The 9,250-nt window shown below is 49.3% G+C and overlaps 1 protein-coding gene across 2 annotated transcripts; it reads right to left on the bottom strand.

Annotated features, from left to right (window-relative positions):
• Positions 1-1,016: 1,016 nt before the first annotated feature.
• tomm22 (translocase of outer mitochondrial membrane 22 homolog (yeast)) lies at positions 1,017-7,173 on the bottom strand. 2 transcript variants are annotated; one of them, XM_072588426.1, is made up of 5 exons: positions 7,031-7,149; positions 5,841-5,919; positions 5,442-5,560; positions 4,087-4,204; positions 1,017-2,402 (listed from the first exon to the last, which is right to left on the bottom strand). In XM_072588426.1, the coding sequence occupies exons 1-5, from the start codon at positions 7,042-7,044 to the stop codon at positions 2,325-2,327; spliced, it is 408 nt and encodes a 135-aa protein (XP_072444527.1). In that variant the 5' UTR covers positions 7,045-7,149; the 3' UTR covers positions 1,017-2,324. The 2 variants fall into 2 exon arrangements, with proteins under 2 accessions (XP_072444527.1, XP_072444528.1); XM_072588427.1 differs by lacking the exon at positions 5,841-5,919 and having other exon boundaries at positions 7,031-7,173.
• Between the last annotated feature and the right edge of the window lie 2,077 nt (positions 7,174-9,250).

A 9,250-nucleotide genomic window follows, 5' to 3' on the forward strand; every position in this document is an offset into this window, starting at 1 on the left:
CTATTTGGCAGGCCAGATTTAGACTGCCTCCTTTAAATAACATTCTGGGTTAGTCGTGATGGAAGAGCACAGCAGTTCAGGCAGCATCCAAGGAGCTTCGAAATCAAATAAAGCTTTATTCCTGATGAAGGGCTTTTGCCCGAAACATCGTTTTCGCTGCTACTTGGATGCTGCCTGAACTGCTGCGCTCCTCCAGCACCACCAATCCAGAATCTGGTTTTCAGCATCTGCAGTCATTGTTTTTAACCTCCTTTTAATAACATCAAACAGAATGTCCTGGAATGGGGAATGGTACAATCATTCTAACCTCTGCCCGGAGGCAAGCCCATGTGAGTTGGTCAAAATGGAAACAGAGGCTGAAGCCAAACCCCATAAAATTTCAAGCACCAGCTTTCACACCAGCAAACACAACAGTTGCAGCAGTCTCTCTGGATGAAGACTCCGTGCTGGAGAGGATGACTGAAAACAACCGGTATTGTACAAGGCAGTTGGACGGACTGTTTTTCTGTTGACCATCAGGGCGAGTGCTGGTGAGAATGGATTCAGTTTGAAGAATCAAGATTTGTTAAGATTTAGGATCACCAGAACACTCGCCATATTGTGACAGGCATCTAAGACATTACCCACAAGAATACACATCTGCATAGCGTAATGAGGCAGTTGTTAATAGTTAACAAGGAAATACCGTTCCTGTAGATTATTAGCTGCCTGCTTAACAACATTTAGTCAGTGTTGATTTTAGTTTGGTTGTTACAATAACGTTTTCAATACACAGCAGTTTTCACGTGTCTATGAAGAAAAAAAAAAGCTAAAGTTGAGTTGAACTCGACTCTTCAGATCAGAGTGAACCAGTGGATTAAGATGATCTGTTTGGTGCCAACCCAGGTCTTTTAAATTGAAGTGTGCAGAGATCCAGATTCTGAACCCTACAATTGTGCAGACAGCAAGGCAGAGACATGGACTCAGCTGCTGCTGAACCTTATTGCCATCTCTCATTCAGATTAAATCACTCACAATCCAGTATCAAGCATTTATTAAGCCCCCAACTTCAAGTCACACAGCACAATGGTAACATTCCACCATCCCTGCAGGTGGGATATTCAAACTAATCCCATCATGTGTGAGGTTTGCAGAAGGGAACTTTAGTGTCAGATCAGCCCAGTCTTGGGTAAATTCAATTGCAGCTGCCTGGGTTTCCGAATCCTGCACATTTCAGTGTCATCCAAGCAGCTAGGTCTCCATTCACCTGTTACACTAAGACCCACAGGGCACCACTTTGCCAATCAGCCTCTGTGCCATCAGTGCCCAGGTTTGGAGGGAGGTACCAAGCAGGTAGAAGCTGGCTTGTCCCTTTCCTGCAGCAAGTCACTGGCTCCCATTGTTTTGAGTACATTTGCTAGCACCAGTGCCACCCTGGCCTTGAGCCAAGCCATGCCCATCAATCAGATCAGACGGTAACCTGAATCTGTGTCAGAGCTAGCTTAGGATCCTTGCTGTATCACTGCCACAACAGAGTCAGCTCCTGGGAGACAAAAGAGACTCTGGGTTTGCTTTGTTCCTGAGGTGAAAAAAACAGCGTGCAACACAGCAATCCCTCATACCTCTCCACTGTACTGCACTGGCATTGGGGAGTCCCTCACACCTCTCTATTGGACTGCACTAACACTGGGGTGCCCCTCACACCCCTCCATTGTACAGCACTGGCACAGGAGAGTCTCTCATACCCTCCACTGTACTGCACTGACACTGAAGAGTCCCTCACACCCCTGCATTGTACTGTACTGGCACAGGACAGGCTCTCACACCCCTCCACTGTACTTCACTGGCATGTCCCTCACACTCCTCTACTATACTGTACTGGCACAAGGCAGCCCTTCATACCTCCACCATATTCCAACAGACTTGATCTGCCAATCGGTCTAAAACTCCAGCTCCTACAGCCGCTTCCCAACAGAATGACTCAGATAAGTGCTGGCAGCGATTGAGATACTTTGCAGTTCATTAGAAAAATGGCTCTGAGAACCTATCAGGCTGCAACCCCCTCCCACCCCCCCCCACCCACTATGTTTCCCCAAACCAATGACTGTTCCAGCAGATTAGAATTCAAATTCTCGCCACCCTCCGATCCCGAGCTGCAGATTAAATTCGGTCTGTCGGGATGTCCAAATGCTCCAGAGATGAACACTGAGGATGAATTCACATCTTGCTGGCAATGAGCAGCTGATACAGCATCTGTTCCTAATGTCAAATCTCCCACCCCACCCCACAGGTCTATCAATCCCTTCCCATTAAATCGATATTTTCTTCTCAAGGCGTCTCATGTGTTATATTTTCCCAGGAACTGGTGGCGGCAGCATTCCTGGCATTGCACCAGATAGTCCTGTATTCGGGCCTAACAGAATCTGGGAGAAAAAGAGACCTCAAGTTAGGAATGAACAGAAATTAAACCATAACGTACACTAACCCCATGTAGCCAACCAACCAGTACAACCCAATTTCCATCCAGACTGTGCCACCAATCATTGGGGCTGCCACCCCTATCCCAACCAGACCCCACACTCCCCCCAAACCCCTCCATGTCTAAAGCCCATGCCCTACTCCCCAACCTCATCCCCATCCAGGGGACCATGTTGTCGTATAGGTTTGGGTGGTCATGAGGAATAGGATGGAAAAGAAGTCACTAGTGGGAGTGGTCTACAGGCCCCTTAACATAACCACAGTGTGAGACAAAGTATGCAAGAGACATTGGGTTGTGATAAAGAGACTGCAATAATGTTGGGTTACTTTAATTTACAAGTAAAGTGAAAAGAAAACAGATTGGCAAGAGAAACCAGAATAAGGAGCTCTGAGAATACTTTCAAGAGAAATACTTTGAAAAAGCAGCACTTTCTGGAACCAACCAGAGAGTGGGTTATATTGGATTTGGTACTGTACGATGAGACAATTCATTAGTGACCTCAAAGTAAAGACAATCTGAGGTAGCAGCAACCATAATTTTTATATCTAGTTTGAAAAGGAGAAGATTGGGTCTAAAACTATTATTTTAAACCTAATTCAGAGCAACTGTGTGGACATGAAAGTTGAGTCGGCTGAAATTAAACTCAGAGATAGATCAATGGGGATGCAGTGGCACACATTTCAAGGGCTATTTCAGAATAAGTATTTTCCTACTATAAAGAAAAATTCTAAGGGGATGTCACACTATCCAGTGTTAACAAAAGAAGTTAGGGAAAGTATTAAACTTAAGGAAAATACATTTAATTGGGCAAAGATGAGTGACAGGTCAGAATACAAAGAATAGTAAAGAATGCTAAAGGTTTGATCAAGAGTGTAACCTGCAGAGTGAGTGAGTGTGGCAGCTTGGCAAAGTGGGAAAGGGAGATTTTTCTTTGCTCCCATTGCCTTGTTTTCCTAATTGTGGGATATGATGAATGGAGTCTGTATTGGGATCTCAGCTTTTTACACTGCATGTCATGCTTCCATTATTGGCGAGACCACATTTTGAATACTGTGTGCAGTTTTGGTCTCCTTATTTAAGGAAGGAATGAAGTACATTGAAGACGGCTCAGAGAAGGTTTACTGAATGAATGGGTTGTCCTATTGGGAAAGGTTGGACAGGCTGGATTCATTTCCATTGGAGCTTGGATGAGTGAGGAGTGGTTTGGTTGTGTGTATGACATCCTGAATGGTCTTGTCAAGATGGACATGGGAAGGATGCTTTCTCAGGTGGGTCAGTCCTGAACCAGGGGCACCATTTTAAAACAAGGGGCTACTTTTTCAGGACAGAGGTAAGGAGAGTTCATTTTTTATCTCCGAGGCCTGGACAAATTTGGAATTCTCTGTCTTTGAAGGAGGTGGAGTCATTGGATTTTGTAAGATGGTGGTAGATAGATTGTTGCTAGGCAGACGAATAAAAGGTTACTGGGATAAGTGGAAATGTGGAAATTGAAACAAATACATTAACCATGTACTTACTAAATAGCACAGCAGGCTTGATGTGACCGAATGGCATACCTCTGCCCCCAATCCATATGTTTATAACCCTCCCTGTGTTCAACCCATACTGCTCCGTGTCCCAGTCTGTACCTGTCTCTGTTGCTGGATTTGTTGCTGCTCCAGTTGAAGTTTCTCTGTTTCAAACACAACCGGCAGAACCAGGATCATGAAGGAAGTGGTTCCCACCCAAAGGGCCGACCGGGCGAAACTGAAAATCGTCACACAGTTTGGGTATTAGCCATATTGTTGCAGCCCAGATAAATACATATATCTCCACTGCCCAGACAAACACACGTGACCCTGCAGCATTGGCACAGGTAAATACCAATATTCCCATCACTCAGGCAAATACCCATATCCCTGTAACCCAGGTACTGTATTCATCACCCCTTCTTGCATTCTGACTGTTATGCTTTCTTATCACGGTCTTCAAAAGTTTGCAAAACGTCGCTTTATCCCCCACCCCCGAAACAATACCAATCAGATCATACCACTTCACCCAGCACTTACACATTATGTTCAGTTTGGATCTTTCATTTAGGCACGAGGCTGTCCTTTGGGTCTGATACTGACCTGTTCACAACACGGCAGTTTTCATCAGCTCCCTTTTCCTATTCTAATGTGCTCAGTTATTCTTTTCCACGTTCCTTCCCAAACCACTACCTTCTCTGAAGATACAGCAAGCACTCAATAACACAGAGGCTCACAATTCCTCAATACCTGACTCCAATGTGTTCTTCCAACTGCATCCAACAAACTTCTGACAATTACATTCAGAAGGACAACAGCACCAGATGAATGAGAAAAACACCATCTCCAAGTTCCCCTCCAAACCACTCACTATCCTTCATTGTCACTGGGTCAAATTCCTGGAATTCCCTCCCTAATGGGGTGGCACAGTGGCTCAGTGGTTAACACTGCTGCATCACAGCGCCAGGGACCCAGGTTTGATTCTAGCCTCAGTCAACAGTCTGTGTGGACTTAGCACATTCTCACCGAGTCTTGGTTTCCTCCAGGTGCTCTGGTTTCCTCCCACTGTCCAAAGATGTGCAGGTCAGGTGAACTGGCCATGCTAAATTGTCCAATGTTCAGGGATGTGTAGGTTCGGTGCATTAGTCGGGGTAAATATAGGATAATAGGGTAGGGGAACGGGTCTGGGGGTAGCTTACTCTTCAGAGGGTCAGTGTGGACTTGTTGAGCCAAAGGGCCAGTTTCCACACTGTTGGAATTCTATTCCAATAACATTGTGGGTGTCTCTACACCCCAAGAACTGCAGCGGTTCAAGGAGACAGCTCACACCACCTTTTCACTTGGGGTCAGCAATAAATGTTGGCTTATCCAGCAACACCCATGTCCTGTGTGCAAACAGAAAAGTACCTTTCTGCCACAGTCATTCCCAGGTACCAAGCTCTACCCACCAGATATTAATCCCAGATGCCACATACCTGTAGATTTTCTTTGCCAGTGACACGGAGCAGTCGGCAGCAACACCTGAGGCATTTCGCATTCCTTCAGGGAACATCTCGGTCAAACCCCACAGTCTTTCCGAGAGGGATTCATCAAGCTGTAAGCATAGGATTAATCCTTTGATATGCAGAACGATGACACTGATGATTGACCCTCACAACTCTTGAGTGTTAATATGAAGCATAGATGAAGCAGCTCACAGCAACAAAGGGAAGGCCATTGAATAGCCAGAAGCCCTATTCAATTGCTTCCATAACCATTCCCTAAATGCCAGGATGGCCCAGCACTGAACTATTGAAAGCTGTGAACAGTTCACCAAGCAGGAACTTTTCACAAGGTATCAAACCCATATATTGGCCTACCCTGGGACAACTTACCTTTAGCATCTCTAACTTGGGCTTCATAGAGGGATCCAAAATGTGACAGAATCTTAGGACAGGTGCTTTAAGGAAGTGCCTGCAAGGTGGAGAGAGGCAGAAAGATTTAGGGAGGGAATTAAGTCCGAGACACCAAAGGTGGAGCAAGTTAAAAAAGGGGGTGCTGTAGAGGCCAGAATGAGAGCAGTGAGGCATTGCTTCACCAGGAACCAGCATGAAACAGGCCGCACTTCGCCCAAATTAAAATAGGCCCCAGAGTTTAGGCTGAATATTCCGCAGGGCAGGGTGTAGGAGAGAGCAAGGAGTGTGTTAGAAAGAGGGAACTCCAGGACATGGAGGAGCCAAGGTCACCGTGGAATACAGGGATGTTAACTTCAGCAGCGGCCTGACCGTGAGGCCAGAACCTCAGCTCAGGTCCACCCGGACTCCGGGGGAGGGGGCCGCGGAGACAGGGCCCGGGGACTGAGGGGGAGACGGGGCCCGGGGACTGAGGGGGGAGACGGGGCCCGGGGACTGAGGGGGAGACAGGGCCCGGGGACTGAGGGGGAGACAGGGCCCGGGGACTGAGGGGGAGACGGGGACTGAGGGGGAGACAGGGCCCGGGGACTGAGGGGGGAGACGGGGCCCGGGGACTGAGGGGGAGACAGGGCCCGGGGACTGAGGGGGAGACGGGGACTGAGGGGGAGACAGGGCCCGGGGACTGAGGGGGGAGACGGGACCCGGGGACTGAGGGGGGAGACGGGACCCGGGGACTGAGGGGGGAGACGGGACCCGGGGACTGAGGGGGGAGACGGGGCCCGGGGACTGAGGGGGGAGACGGGGCCCGGGGACTGAGGGGGGAGACGGGGCCCGGGGACTGAGGGGGGAGACGGGGCCCGGGGACTGAGGGGGGTGACGGGGCCCGGGGAGTGAGGGGGAGACAGGGCCCGGGGACTGAGGGGGGAGACGGGGCCCGGGGACTGAGGGGGGAGACGGGGCCCGGGGACTGAGGGGGGTGACGGGGCCCGGGGAGTGAGGGGGAGACAGGGCCCGGGGACTGAGGGGGGAGACGGGGCCCGGGGACTGAGGGGGGTGACGGGGCCCGGGGAGTGAGGGGGGAGACGGGGCCCGGGGACACCCACCCCCGGGGAGTACCCTTCACTAACCCCTCCCTCCCCCAGGTCCAGGCCAGCCTTCCCCGCCCCGCTCACCTCCTCCTCGTCATCCTCCTCCTCCTCGATTTCCTCCTCTGCCTCCCGTCGCGGTTCCACTCGCTTCTCCTCCGCCATCACCGCACTCCCAGCGTGGGCATAGACTTCGCGCCTGCGCACAACCTCTGGAGGACTCAGCGGCAGCAGCGCCGCCCGCGGCAGGAGGACTCGGTGGCAGCAGCGCCGCCCGCGACAGGAGGACTCAGCGGCAGCAGCGCCGCCCGCGGCAGGAGGACTCAGCGGCAGCAGCGCCGCCCGCGGCAGGAGGACCCAGCAGCAGCAGCGCCGCCCGCGGCAGGAGGACCCGGCAGCAGCAGCGCCGCCCGCGGCAGGAGGACTCAGCGGCAGCAGCGCCGCCCGCGGCAGGAGGACCCGGCAGCAGCAGCGCCGCCCGCGGCAGGAGGACCCAGCAGCAGCAGCGCCGCCCGCGGCAGGAGGACTCAGCATCACCACACGTGCTAACACAATTGCCTCAATATATTTTGACTCGTGTATGGCTATTCATTTCTGTTGCTCTTTGTATTCTGGTCCCTAAGATAAGAAAGGCCAATATTCCATTATTCATATTCTGTAGTTTATTCCTCCACCTTCTGGAGAGGGATGGGATAGTGCAGATGTTACTGAACTGGTAACTGCTGTGCTCTTCCAGCAACACTAATCCAGAATCTGGTAACCAGAGAGGTCCAGGTCAGGGGACACCAGTTCCAAACTCACCTGACAGACAATTACATTTCAATTCAATTAAAATCTGAAATAAAGTAAGTAGTTAGGATCGGGGATGCATTGCCTGGAAATGTGGCAGAGGCAGGATCAATTGAGGCATTCAAGAGGATATTGGATGATTATTTGGATAGGAAAGCTGTTTATGTTAGCGAGTTTTGAGGAGATTTGTAGCTCAAGTTGATGATAAGTATGTAAGTTAGCTCGCTGAGCTGGAAGGTTTGTTTTCAGACATTTCGTCACCGTACTAGGTAACATCATTAGTGAGAGTCTCCGGTGAAGTGCTGGTGATATGTCCCCCCTCTCTGTTTATAGGTCAAGGTGGGTGATTTCATTTCCAGTTCGTTTTTTCAAGGGGAGGTGGATAGGATCTAAATCGATGTGTTTATTGATGGAGTTCTGGTTAGAGTGCCAGACCTCTGAGAATTTTCGTACATACAGACAAACAAGGACACCGCTTTGACTGGGACAACACACACATCCTAGGACAGGCAAAACAAAGACATGCACGATAATTCTTGGAAACGCTTGAAAAAAAAGAACCAGAAGTGACATCACCCACCTTAAGAAACCAAGATCAATAAATAGAGAGGAGGGACACACCACCAGCGCTTCACCAGAGACTCTCACTAGTTACCTAGTATGGTGACAAAACATCTGAAAACAAACCTTCCAGCTCAGTGAGCTAACTTAGATACTTATACTGTTTATGCATTTGGGGAGAAAGCAGGAGATTGTCATTAGGCAATTATGCTAATTTAACAGGCTGGTTGAGGCTTAATGGGCTTAATGGCTTCCTGTGCTGTAATAATTAGAGTCATAGAGATGTACAGCATGGTAAGAGAACCTTTGGTACAACCCGTCCATGCTGACCAGACATCCCAAACCAATCTAGTCCCACCTGCCACAGCACCTGGCCCACATCCCTCCAAACCCTTCCTATTCCTATACCCATCCAGATGCCTTTTAAATTTGGCAATTGTTCCTGCCTCCACCACTTCCTCTGGCAACTCATTCCATACACATACCACCCTCTGAGTGAGAAAGATGAATTTTGTGATTCTGTGAAAAAACTAGACTAATGTTGACCATGTAACTACTCTCAACTGTTGCAAAACACCATCTGGTTCATTAATGTCCTTCAGGATATAAGCCATCCTTACCTGGTCTGGTGTGCAGGGGACTCTAGAAGTACAGCAATGTGGCTGACTCTCAACTGTCCTCTGAAATAGCCAAACAAGCTAACAGTTCAAGGTTATAGATACACAGAGTCCAATATAAACATCGAATAAATTTTAGGCATCGTGTGTGTGGGTTATAGATAGACGGAGCCCAATATAAACCCGTGTAAAGTGTAGACACCGTGTGTGTGGGTTATAGATACACAGAGCCCATTATAAACACGGTGTAAATTGTAGACACCGTGTGTGTGGGTTATAGATACACAGAGCCCATTATAAACACGGTGTAAATTGTAGACACCATGTGTGTGTGGGTTAT

Source organism: Chiloscyllium punctatum, chromosome 18 (genome assembly GCF_047496795.1).
Source record: "Chiloscyllium punctatum isolate Juve2018m chromosome 18, sChiPun1.3, whole genome shotgun sequence".
Classification (NCBI taxonomy): domain Eukaryota; kingdom Metazoa; phylum Chordata; class Chondrichthyes; order Orectolobiformes; family Hemiscylliidae; genus Chiloscyllium; species Chiloscyllium punctatum.